General features: G+C 49.7%; 1 protein-coding gene across 2 annotated transcripts; it reads right to left on the bottom strand.

Annotated features, from left to right (window-relative positions):
- Nucleotides 1–1,681: 1,681 nt before the first annotated feature.
- On the bottom strand, nucleotides 1,682–12,269 carry LOC102690743 (rho-related GTP-binding protein RhoG-like). 2 transcript variants are annotated; one of them, XM_015351399.2, is made up of 3 exons: nucleotides 11,757–12,269; nucleotides 9,624–9,702; nucleotides 1,682–8,764 (listed from the first exon to the last, which is right to left on the bottom strand). In XM_015351399.2, the coding sequence occupies exon 3, from the start codon at nucleotides 8,734–8,736 to the stop codon at nucleotides 8,161–8,163; it is 576 nt and encodes a 191-aa protein (XP_015206885.2). In that variant the 5' UTR covers nucleotides 8,737–8,764; nucleotides 9,624–9,702; nucleotides 11,757–12,269; the 3' UTR covers nucleotides 1,682–8,160. The 2 variants fall into 2 exon arrangements, with proteins under 2 accessions (XP_015206885.2, XP_015206886.2); XM_015351400.2 differs by having other exon boundaries at nucleotides 12,191–12,267.
- Between the last annotated feature and the right edge of the window lie 836 nt (nucleotides 12,270–13,105).

Here is a 13,105-nt window from a genome sequence, read left to right as displayed (position 1 = left end):
TTACAGCGAGGCGGAGGTGTCGGCCAGAAAGGGCGCCCGTCTGCGAGCGGCCTCTTCGTCTCCTGCCCTGGTCGAGACGCCCCCCAGCTCTCTTACAGTAAACGCGGCTATTGCAGCGGCGCGGCCACCGTGCACAGGAGGTGCTGAGCTGCTGCTGACCCCCCGGCACGGATACCAGAGCTCTGTGCACGTCTGTGAGAAGCCCAGTCGTGTGCGAGAGGTCCGGAAACCGTTTCAATGTGACACCACACCACAAGGTGTTTTCACATCACCAAAAGACCGAACTACTTCTGCTGCCCTCTCCTGAAGGGGAACTGGGCCCCAGCAGAGCACAGGCAGGCTGTGAGATTCATATAGACTGCAAAGCACCCTGCTCAATCATGGAGCGGATAATCTCGTCTTGTGTGGCACAAGTAAATGTTGTGTTTTTTGCTTTATCCTGCACTCATCCCTAAGCACTTTTAGATGATTTTTTAGAGTGGTGGACCTGCTGCATGCTGCCAACTGATCTTGTGAGAGCAGGACTGGGATCGCTGGTCCCAAAACGATTCAGCCACCAGTCTGTGCTGGAGGCGATGGTGGCTGTCTGTGTTCACTGTCGGTTAGCTCATCGGGGAAAAGCCAGCCCACCCCCCCCATGAATGGGGTTTCCCACCTGCAGAGACTGCCCCCTCCCTCCCTTGTGCACATGCAATCGAAGAGTGTGAAGTAACCTTCCTCTCCATCGCGGGCTCTCAGGACATCACAATGGGAAGACAGCAGTAAACACAGGGCAGTTCGCAACAGAGACCACACTGCCTTCACAAAAAGCACATTACTTCCACATCTGAGATCCCATATGAACCTTGTCCCCAAGTATTAACGCACACTGTATAAACACCAGTAATAAAGGCCGTTGGCATCGTGCAACAAATTTAACACTTCCTTTATTTTGCACTGCTGTGATATGATTAGCTCACGGTGTTCACCTCAAAAAGCCATTGCCCCAAAGGAAGTGACTCATGAAGACCTCATGAACCAGAGTCTGGCTCACTCATCAGATTCATTGCTGCTATTTCAGAGTGTCATGACCGCACGTTTCAAAGCCTCCAAATGTGAAAACCGTGCAAGGGTCTGAACACTCTTGCAAAGCACTATATGTTATGAGCATCACCAATTTACCCAAAGCCCCCATTAATATGTTGTACTATCATCATCTATTATATATATTTGACTATTATAAATCTGACTGGTGCTAAAAAGGCTTAGCTTGGGTGAAAAACAATCTTGTCATTCCAGAATCATAAGATGTAGCTAAAACGTCAGATGAATTTCACTACAGAATTCTGTCAGAATGAAGAACGTTGGGTGAAAGAAGTGGAACAATGCAAGATGTCAGAGACAGCAGTATATATACACATCTTGAACCTATATTGTATATTCCCTAAATACAGTAGGCACTCTGAATTAGTGCATTGTGGAAAAAGTAGACATAATCCATAGGGAAGGAACTGCCAGGCAGAAAGGAGCTTTCAGAAAGTAACAGCTAAATCATTTTGTAAGAAATACTGACAAACAATCCCGAATCTACTCTGCCCTGCAGGCTAACTTACAAGAACAGTGAGTGAAAAAGGACATGTAAAACCGTTCTGGACGTGAATCTACTCCACCACACAAGGACAAATGAACTGCGCAGTCTCTCTTTTGCAGCTTTACAATTTTATTTAGCATAATTTAAAATCGATTTACCTGTTAGTTCTTTTTATACAAATACATTGTTAAAAAAATTCTACAAATCAAGTTCCCAGTGTATAAATTTAGTACCACACACCGCAGAGGAATGATCTGAGGCACTTGCTGTGGGACACTCAGTCATCCATCATTTTGACAGCATTTCTACAGTTATGTCAGTTAAAAAAAAAAGAGAGAGAAAATGACAAACTGTCTTTCACTCATTCATTCAGACTCAACACAGACATACTCTGGCATACTCAGCATTGGAAAAAGAGATATGTCATCTGATGAAAATGCACCGATGCAGCCTGAAGTACCTTCCTTTCCTCGTTCGCCAAGAGAAGACTCTCTCATTCCTCCAATCCCCCTCCCGACATTTAAGACAGGAGTGGAGACTGGCCCCTCCCATCACTACCACAGGTTCCTTTGAGAGGCTATAGAACTACTCGGATCCCTGAACACAGGTCAGGCCCTTGCCCAATCTCAGCAGCACACAATGGCTTCAGTTCTGCCTGGGGGAGGTGGCGATGAGTCTGCTCTCACACCTTCTAAAGAAGCCCTACCATTTCCTGGATACCCTCTGTTTGCAGTGACATCAGCGATAGGCGGGTCTCTGCAGAATTTCTAACGCGTCAGAGAAGAACTCCAGGAGTCCTGTACCTGCTGCAACAGTTTCAGATCTCGTTTCTGCTCCGCCACACGGGGGATACTCTGTGCAGGATTTACTCTGGATTCAGCATCTTCTTGGGCATCGTCCAGCTAGATCACTCTCTTGCAAAATAAAATCGCAGGGGAAGGGGGCGGGGCCGAACTGTGCAGATTAACTTACATTTACACCCCACTTTCTCTTTGACAATTAAATGACCAGCCTAACACTGCAGGACACACGGTATAGCCTTCGTGCCCTTTCCTGGTTGAAACTCCGACTGGGATCGAGTTGGTGTGATAATGGATCGGAAAAATTGCCAATCGATTTACTACCTCAAACGGTAAACGGAAGAAAAAAAAAAACAACGGTCTAAGCAGTGTGCATGAAAAGAGCACATTTGAGAGTGGTGCTATTGCAGCCAAACTGACCACAGGACATCCTGCAGGCCACATCTGCCCGCATAGTGATTGCGGCAACAGAAACTCAAATGAAGTGAAACAAAAGCCATAGACTATTATAATATATGGTACGGCTCGATACAGTGCTTCTTCCAGATTAACGATACTGGGATGAGAATGAGACAAGGGCACGAACATTTTCCCCCTACAGAAACCACAGACACCGAAATGAAAAACCTGCTGGGAGAAAAGTCAACACAAGCCAGGGGAGGACTAGTATCTGACCAGACTATGCAGAGCCAACAGTTTTTTACATTCGGTAAGTGAATCAGCTGTTCGGACTTGACATGGGACGATTTTAATGCTCAGACGTGCAAAAGTCATTGATCACATTTCTAAGGGAATGACGACTACAGAGTACCAAGGGCCAGACGGCTTGCCTTAAAAACGGAGAAGTCTCCTGCTCTCCGTCAGGCTCCAACAAAAGCGTATACCCAAGTGATCCTTGATGGGCAAGCTAACAAGTCCTGATGGTGGCACAAGGTAGCTACGTAACCAGGGCTCTGTGGAACAAGACCAGGAGTACTGCACCCCTGTGAAGCCTGGTGCATCTGTGAGCTGTGTCTGGGCTCAGCACCACACAAACAGGCCAGAAACAGCAGATCCGTCTGAAGAACTCAGGTTGTGGAAAGACAAGCAACCGAAAGCACTAATATCCAGGAACACGCCAAGGAACAGGAGAGGGAGGAAGAATAGGGCCCTGTGGATTTGTTCCCTGCAAAATGCAAATCGCAGATTTCTCTACCGATGCCAACATGCATGAATAAGAAAGCCAAAATAAAGGCAGAACAGCGCGATGGGCGGATGGATTAAAGGAACCCGTCTTCACTTCCTCATTCTTCCTGTGTGAGTACAGGAGTCAATGTGATGAGCCAAGACCTACATTCGCAAGAGACTCCAAACTCGGTAATTGCCAAATGGGTAGGTATGCATTAGGATTAACTGGGGACTGAGGGTAAATAAAAAAAAAACAGTCCTGTGCCACTCATAAAAGAGTCTACCTATTCAAAAACTCCAAAGAATAGCTGTGACAACAGAATTTGGTACTAGCACAATAGCTGAAAGGAGGGTTCTGTCACGTTGCCAGCCGAGTATTAACAGTGTTTCTGTTGCACCTCCTCTTCAGCCCTGATCTGTTCATCCATCAGAAACTCGATCCTCGCATGGAAATATGATCATTCTCAAACAAGAGGAGCAGTAAACCCTGCTAGACCGCTCCATGGATAATCTTTGACTCTTACATTGGCTCAGCACATGCTGGCCAACTCCTCACTGCAAGCAGGTATCACAGTGAGCTCCCATGATTTCTCGACGATTTAATCCTGAGAAAGTCATGACTGTCTGACCTTACAATCAGAAGGGCCTTGATGCGTGCTTAAAACAAGAGCCTGTGTTGAACTTCAGAAGCAATGCTATCTTTGTCTGAAGGTTAGTCTCTTTCGGACAGATCCGGAAACTAATCCTATACCACAACCTTCACGAACAACCCTGTGGGGAGAGCTTCATTTTATCCAGGATCTTAAACTCCTAAGCACCAATTTGATATTAGTCTCCGTCATTCCCTGATGCGTTTTGTAAACTAAAACCCTGGAGTACCTGACCCTGACAAGGATCGCGCAGTCGAGTCTGCAGCGACACCTGCCCTCCCGCAGTCCCGAGCCCTTGCACAAGACGGCGTACCCCACCCAGACTACAGGGGTTACTCTGCCGTCTGTCGTTCACCCCCAAGAGACCGGGTGAGCGGCTGGGTCCTTATCAGCTCAGCTGCAACCGGAACAGAGCTTCCCACACCAACCCGCGCGTGCAAACGGTTCAATCCACTCAGAACGCCACCCCAGCTGCAAGCTGCAAGGTTTGAACCCGGCAAATATTTGACGCCGAAACGAAGCCACAGGAAAAGAAGACTCGGGCCAGGTTTAACAGTCGGAAAAGCACCTCTTGACATCTCCTTCTGCGCAGGCACTAGTGGGGGCAGCTGCAGACCATCCGAGAGGAGCACAGTTTGGGAAGTCTACAACCTCAAGAGCTGCATTCTCTCTCTAAGCTCCGATGTGCGGTCCCGATGAAGCAGGGCACCCGCAGTCAGAGCCCAGACTGGGACACAGGCCTGTGCACGCCCCCCAAAAACACAAGCAAACATGCAATTAAGCCTGCCCACAGCTCTTAGACTAAAGTGCGAAATTAACACCCTCAGCGGCTCATTCGATTCCCTGCCTGCCCGGATCACGATCTTCCACGGCACCGTTTTCTCCACAGAACAGCTCAGGAACCCCACTTGTATTTGCAGCACAGAAACCCGAAACTTAAAAGGCTTTCTGTTCCCCGCTGCCTGCCGTGATCCTGGTTTCTTCTGGTGCCCATGCAGCAGGAAAGCAGTCCGGCTGTAGGGTTCGGTCGCACTGCAGTGCGCGTCATGTCTTGACATGACAGGACAGGGCAGGGCACGACTCCACCCTTCCACACAGGCACGGGGAGGGGAGTGCGGAGATAGGGCAAAGGCAGCTGCATTACCAGCTGCAGAGTAAACACTGCTGGTAAGCCAACGCTGAGAATCGTATCGGCGGATGAACGCACTCTAACGGGGGCGCTGACACTGAGGCCGCCGCGGGGGCACTGAAAGTGAAACCTCCGCGCGATCACGCCAGTCGTGCTGCTGGGGGTAAAGGTGAAGAGGAGGCACAGGCGGAGTTCCTGCCTGGTGATCACAAACTCCCCTAGGCGTGGGACGGACTACGGGAGGCCTGGCCGTGCTATCTTTTAGAATCCGCACAGTCTTTCAGATCTGTGCAGCTTTGCTCCTGGGGCCTCCATCTGGAGCTCCCAATGAGCCAAAGGGGAGATTATAAAAACCTTGAGCTACCTGCCCCCACACCTCTACCTGCACATCTGAAACAAAGAGAAAGAGCTCCCCTGCACATCACAAACACTATACAAACACTGTACAATTAAGGCTACAGAGCAAAAAGGCACTTGGAACCTTTTGAAAATGCAGATCACAAGCAATAGGCAAAATAAGTGCACTTTCGTCCTCCAGGACAGTTTGGTCAAACGTTGCCTCTCCTGTCCATCTGTAATCCCATTCAGAGGGAGGATTAGGAGAACAGCAGGCAGAGCAGAGAGCAAACATCGCAGCCTGGTCAGACACTCTGTGAATTGAAATGAGGAGGAGACACCGCCAGGGAAGTGGTCAGTGTCCAGATCAGACTGAAGCTGGACACTGAATGACCGTGCTATAACCTTTCACAAGTGGTTACAAAAGACCCAGCAGCTAGAAGTCTAAAGCCACAGACATCTGTATGACATATACATGAGCACAGGCGTTGTTCCTGGCCTGCCTATTAAATACTCCAGACACCTATGTATCTGCTTTTACATGTCAATCGCAATTGAGTGTTTCGAATACATGAATGTCAGCAAAAACCTAGACCACTGTCACGGTCCCTCTCTCGACACCCTGAGCAGGGTTTAAACGTCAAGAGACTTCCCAGATCCTCTCCTCCAAGGCCCCAGCACCAACCCAGTGTTTACTCACTGTGAACTTCTGTTTCTCAGCCAAACTGATCAGCTGCCTAGCAGGACGAGGCTAACACTGATAATTCCAAAGCAGAGCTGACAAACCCCAGAGCTCAAAACTCCAGTGCTGTTCCATTTCATCCCCCCCGCCAGGCCAAATTATTTGAATCAGAAGTCTGCTTTTAAGGCTTTATTAGCAATTTGCTAACTAGGGTGTACCTTCAAAGGTTCTGCAGATTTTACACAAATCTCTCCCTAATGTACTGGACCTGCTCATCCCTGATTTAAGAGGTTCTGGTTAAGCATGTAGGACTGGGGCGATCAAAGGCCGGAGCAGATGGCCAGACTTCACACACACACACCCGTCAGAGAGAGAAGCCCACAGTGTCCCCAGGTGACAGACCCGTCAGTCCATCTCTCATCACAGTCTCACCCAGCCAGTCCAAACCCTGAGCTTCAGACGCACATTGATTCTTCGACATAAAACAGTCATTTGGCTAAAAAAAAAAAACTGCATATAAAAAACTGTTTCCAGAAAGGTGAAATTCATTTGGAACTGATAATAAAACAAGCACATTCCTAAAAATAAAGCATAATACATGATTTCAATTGTTGTGTTTGCACATCGCAGCCCAAGACCAGATTAAACTCAGCCCCCTCTGTCTGCCAGTCTGATTTAAGACGGCAGGCATCAGCGCGCTGGGCTGCATGTCAAAAACTGGGGGTTCGCAGATGGGAAAACAGGGGAATGTTAACTGGAACTGGGAAAAAAAAACAACAGATTTGGTACGCTCTGTTTCAGCACTGAAGAAACACTGTCCGGTTCCACACCTTCGTAAGTCGCTATTCTGAAGTCACGTCGGCTGCAACGTGCATCAGAGAAAACAGGCGGTGTACCCCAGTGGGATTCGTGATCAAAAATCCCTAAAACTAGTGGGAAACCGATTTAGAAGACTTGCTCTTTAAGCGGGGACAGATGGATAGTAGGGGGCCGACAACAGCTCCTATTCCGCCCCGATCGGAGGGGGATCTGTGCTGGGCTGCAGGGAAGACCTCCAGACTGCCCCCCCCGTTTCAGTCAAACCTAACGCTGTAATACCTTACCCCCTCCACCCCCCCCCCCGCGCACAGCCGCGAGTGGGGGACTTGAAAGACTGGCACAAAGGTCCTTGAAGAGAGAGGAAAAAGGCACCCAGTTAAAGGGACAGGCACGTGACCCCAGTGCTGGTGGCGGCGGTGCTGTGCTCGAGGGGCTAGCCCCTGCTCCTGACGCACTGCGGCTGGGCCCGAGACCAGCTGGGGGGTTCGGTGCTGCTCCAGTACAGGCCCGTTCCAAGCACCTCGCTCTCTCCACTGGCAGCTCCACAGACACTGTTGCCCCTAGGATCTGGGGTACAGACATAACACGGGGGGGTCGGGACTGAGGAAAATGAGGTCCCCCCCCCCTCCTCCTCACGGAAAAAAAAAAAAAAAGTGGGTGTGTGTGGGTACACCGAGGTCTGGTTTTTTTTTGGTATTTCACTTTTCTTTCGTTCTCGCGTCCTCTGGGGTTTCGATTTCGAGAAAAAAAAAGCAGTAAATTGCGAGGCGGAAGAGGGCGTGGCGACCTGTGCCTGCTCAGCCCCCTGCTCTGACCCCGGCGCCTTGCCTACACGCGTCAGTGGTAAAAAAAATCCTTGAAATGCAAATTATTCCACAATCATCGTTAAAAAGTGGGGGGGTGGGGGGGAGGGGTTGCAGACAGGACACGAGAGGGAGTGGGAGGGGGGCGTGCCCGAGCGAAGGGAGACCGCAGGCCTCAGTCCGACTGCGCCCCCTCCTCCGGCACTATAACAGGACGCACTTTTTGGCGTTCTTCTTGGCCACGGGGTAGAGCACGGCGCGCACGGCCTCCGCGAACACCTCGCGCACGCCCTCCTGCTGCAGCGCCGAGCACTCCAGGTACTTGACGGCGCCGACCTGCTTGGCCAGGGCGCTGCCCTGCTGGGGCGTGGTGGGCGCCAGGCCCTGCTCCTTCAGCTTCTTCACCGTCTCCGCGTCGGCGCGCAGGTCCCGCTTGGTGCCCACCAGGAGGATGGGCACGTTGGGGCAGTGGTGCGACACCTCGGGGTGCCACTTGTGGCGCACGTTGGCGTGGGAGGAGGGGCTGCCGATGGAGAAGCAGATGATGAAGACGTTGGTCTGGGGGTAGGAGAGTGTGCGCAGGCGGTCGTACTCCTCCTGGCCCGCCGTGTCCCACAGGTTCAGGCTGACGGTGCGCCCGTCCACGCTCATCTGCGCGCTGTAGTTGTCGAAGACGGTGGGGATGTACTCCTCAGGGAAGGCGTTGGTCGTGTAGGAGATCAGCAGGCAGGTCTTGCCCACTGCCCCGTCCCCAACCACCACACACTTGATGGTCTGCATCTTCCCTCATTCACTCCGGTTCCGGCACCTGGGGGAGACAAGTCTCAGGGAATCAGGGAATGGGGAATCAGAATACTGGAGAAATCAGGAAATCAGAATACTGGGGAAATCAGGAAATCGGGGAAAACAGAAAATCAGGATATCAGGGAATCAGAACATTGGGGAAATCAGGGAATCAGAACATTGGGGAAATCAGGGAATCAGAACATTGGGGAAATCAGGGAATCAGAACATTGGGGAAATCAGAATATTGGGGAAACTAGGAAATCAGAGAATCAGAATATTGGGGAAATCAGGGAATCAGAATATTGGGGAAATCAGGGAATCAGAATATTGGGGAAATCAGGGAATCAGAATATTGGGGAAATCAGGGAATCAGAATATTGGGGAAATCAGGGAATCAGAATATTGGGGAAATCAGGGAATCAGAATATTGGGGAAATCAGGGAATCAATCAGGAGAGAGAGACTGTAGAGGGAGTGAACGAGAAACAGGCAGGAGAAGAAAAGGACAGAACAAAAAGTGGACAGTAACAGAAAGACAGGCTGACAAGAGCTCAGCAGACCAGTTTTTCCCCAGAATCTTGAAATACCAATTGTATCACTTTTATTATAAAATGCTACTGATAATGCACCATCAGAACAGAGCTCTCTGTACATCAAATGTAAACTCATTTAAGTTTAACTTTGAAAAACAAGGAAGAGAAACTAGAGAAGGCCAGGCACAGAGAAAAAGTCCACCCGGTTATGTCAACCCACAGAGCAGGGGACACCTGATGCCCCGTACTCTGTGGAGAGACACAGCAACTGCTAGGCAGCACAATATCAAATCAAGATCAACTGGCACAGATGAGAAAGTGACTCTTTAGATTGGAGACGCATGCTCACCTGTCTGAGCTGTTCCCAGGGGGAAATGCTGTATCTGCACACAGGTCTGCACAGGAACTCCCGCCAGCTGATCTGCCGTCTGCGGAACAAAGACAGGAAGGATTAAAGACAAGGAAGGGCTTTGTCTTAGCAAAGAGGGAACATCCAAAAAATGACGAGAGTGGGTGAATTTAGTCATCCAAAGGACAGAAACTCCTACAGGACAGTGTCTTTGGTCACCACCCTTGGCCTTGGGTTTGGAAATTCTGTTCCAGGTGGAACAGCGCCACCTACAGGTCCACCACCACCACCACCTGTTTTTTTTTTCCTTTAAAGTCTCCCATTCAAGTACTGACCAGGCCCAGCCTTGGTCACTGGGCTGCGATTGAAAATGTCAAATTACGCAACCTTAAATTCCGTTCCATCGGTACAATTCGCAGAATAGCCAGCAGCTTGAAAAGGCCAGATTGAATCGGATCCGTTACACAACAGCAGTGCTCTCCATCGGCTCCCTGGAGCTCCGGCTCGTACACGACGCACGGAAAGGAAAAAACAGAGCGCTGTTGCGGTGCTGGCGTTTCCCTTGCGTCGTGAAGCTCAGCGACCTCGCCAGGGTGCACTGGGGTCACCGGGCCCCTGGACAGACACCCGCCGCCTTCCTCACGCCACAGGGAAACACGCGTGCCGTCGCCTACAGCTGCCAGCACCGCCACCACATCATCGAGGCCGGGTCAGGAGACGTGAGGCAGAAGTAAACAAAATCAGTTCTCAGATCTGGTCTGATGCGCCAGCGAGCAGAACCGACGCTGCATGCAGATCTTCTGTCACCCTGTCATCAGAAAGGACATCGCTGCTTTGGCATCAAAGAACAGCAAACAGGTGTATGCTGGGATTTAGAGGAACGTCCTACACTGCCAGCAGCCTTATCACCCTGCAACTCACCACTGGCAGCCCACTGGAGCTCAGCTGGTGTGAGCCTGGTCAGTACCTGGATGGGAGGCTCCTGGGAAAAACTAAGGTTGCTGCTGGAAGAGGTGTTAGTGGGGCCAGCAGGGGGCGCTCACCCTGCAGTCCATGTGGGTCCTAATGCCCCAGTATAGTGACGGGGACACTATACTGTAAACAGGCACCGTCCTTCGGATGAGACGTAAAACCGAGGTCCTGACTCTCTGGTCATTAAAAATCCCAGGGTGTTTCTCGAAAAGAGTAGGGGTGTCACCCCGACAACCAGGCCAAATTTCCCATTGGCCATCACCAGTCATGGCCTCCTAATAATCCCCATCTCTGAACTGGCTTCATCAGCCCCCAGAGACAGGGACCGGAGAAGGTACCATCTACCGTTGTCCACTCCCACTAGAAAAACACAAAGCCTGTCCACAAATGGTAATAACACTCCCATTGTTGTGCAGTTCAATCCAGGTCAAGTTTTACAAACCGCACTTGAACCGATAAAGAATAAAAGTGAGCCCAGAGAGCACGCCCATCTTGTCTAAAAAAAAAAATACATCTAACGTGTACTTAAGATGTACGGAAAATAAGGTAATAAAGCATAATCAAGGAGCATCAGCAGACACGGGCTTGTACCAGAGAGCAGTTCAGGTGGGCAGCTGCGTCAGCATGGGTAGGCTGCAAAGGAACAAGTAATAGATTGATTCAATGTGAGTCAGTCTCACACCTGAAGAAGGCTCCACGGCCGAAACGTTGTTTTCTTTCTTCTTTTTTCCCCAGCATGGCATAAACCTATTACTTGTTCCCTTGTACCAGAGAGCCTGGCAGCTTTTAAAACACGAAGTGGACCAGACTGCCGTGCAATCGGCTCTGCGCCCCTCCTAGAATCTAACCCCGATGGCTCCGGACAGCATGGTCTCCTATTAAGCACATTCACAGGACCCGAATATATAATTTTTTTTCCGTAGCTGAGCAGGGTCAGATCAGGGCCGTAGACTCTTTCCTGCTCCCACCTCTCCGTCAGCCGAGCCCCACTCGCTCGTAAGAAACCCGGGCCGGGCCTCCGAGACACCGCACCGGGAGTACCTTTCCGCCCACCCCGGCCCGGGCAGACCAAACACCCACCTCGCTTTACTCATTTAAAAAAAAAGAAATGACAAAAACGACGGCGGCTTAAAAGCAGAATCGTCAGTTACGCCGACTCACCAATGCACACTCCGCAGTCCCCGGCGGCCCCTGTTACTTTTCAGCTGGCTGATCTAGACAACATTGGGAGTTTGAAGGCATTGGAGAGCGCTTGGATGACTAAACCACTCTGTGGTGAAACGGTTTTCCTGTTTTCAACTACAGGCCATTTCTGCCTTAAGAAAATGCTCTTAAATCGAAACTAGCGATCCGGGAACGCCGCGAAGGCAGTAAGTCTATAATTTACGTTGAACTCAGCTTTGATTTAAGTGCCGTGTGCTGGAGGACTGATTTTTTGTGTGTGCGGGGAGGGGGGGCGTTCGTATCAGTCTTCGTGCAAAAATGGCAGCAGGCAGATCGAGGGAAAAAAACGACAGATTCCGCAAATCCTCCCCCCGATCGCAAATCAAAAGACTATGATCAGAATATAATTAAATAAACCTTCACCACCTCACCGCCTCGCTCACGACTCGCGCTCTCCGTCTCTCAGTCAGACCCGCATCCGGGGAGCTGCCCCAAATACGGACTGCGCATGCTCCACTGCTGGACGGTGGGAAATGAAGTTTTTTTGTCTCCAAAAAACCTTCCAAGGAAATTGTTTTCCTACCTTTCGTCTACTTCCGCTTTTCCCCCACCGGTCTCTAAAGTCAAAGGCTTTCGGGAAATTGAGTTTTCTGGCTTTCTGAAGGTACATATCGTGCAGCTGCCCGACGAATGTTTTTTTTTATTTTTACACTTCTTGAAACCTGTCTTTTCACATATAATAGCTAGCGTTTAGGAGGAATTTACTGGTCTACAGAGATCTGCATGGAGTACTAACACACAGAAGACATGATGGATGGATTAATACCCTCATTATTTCCTTTTTTTAATTATATAATGTTAGCATGCCCAAAAGGGTTGGGCAACCAGTTGACCTTGGACCCCTAGAGCTTTTTTTCTCCTTACTAAGGAGTTTTTTGGTTCCTCTCCTCTGTTGTCTTCTGTATTGACAAAATGTATCGTCAATTGCATTGTTAAGCGCCTTGGGGCAGCCTTGTTGTGAAAGGCGCTATGTAAAAATAAATTGAATTGAATAAGTGTTAAAAATTCTTATAAAATCGTTGCTTCTCGAAGGAAGATGTACATTTTTAAAGTCAGTATACAAACAAGTCCTGATTCTGAATTCACTGTTTACTTTTCATTCTATGCAGCCGAAGAAATACCTTTTCTGGAAATGCCCTGAACCAAACTCTTATCGTGAAGCGAAACAAAACCGTTTTTTCCCCCCCTTTCGGTCAACGTGTTCTCGGAAACGACGAAGCACCGATACATGTGTGCCACCAGGGGGAGCAGTAGATCTCTCGGGTCTCTGCAGCATGAATCTTAAG

The sequence above is a fragment of the Lepisosteus oculatus genome, chromosome 8 (assembly GCF_040954835.1).
Source record: "Lepisosteus oculatus isolate fLepOcu1 chromosome 8, fLepOcu1.hap2, whole genome shotgun sequence".
In the NCBI taxonomy this organism is placed as follows: domain Eukaryota; kingdom Metazoa; phylum Chordata; class Actinopteri; order Semionotiformes; family Lepisosteidae; genus Lepisosteus; species Lepisosteus oculatus.
The sequence above is the reverse complement of the archived record's forward strand: the minus strand, read 5'-3'. Positions and strand labels throughout refer to the sequence as shown.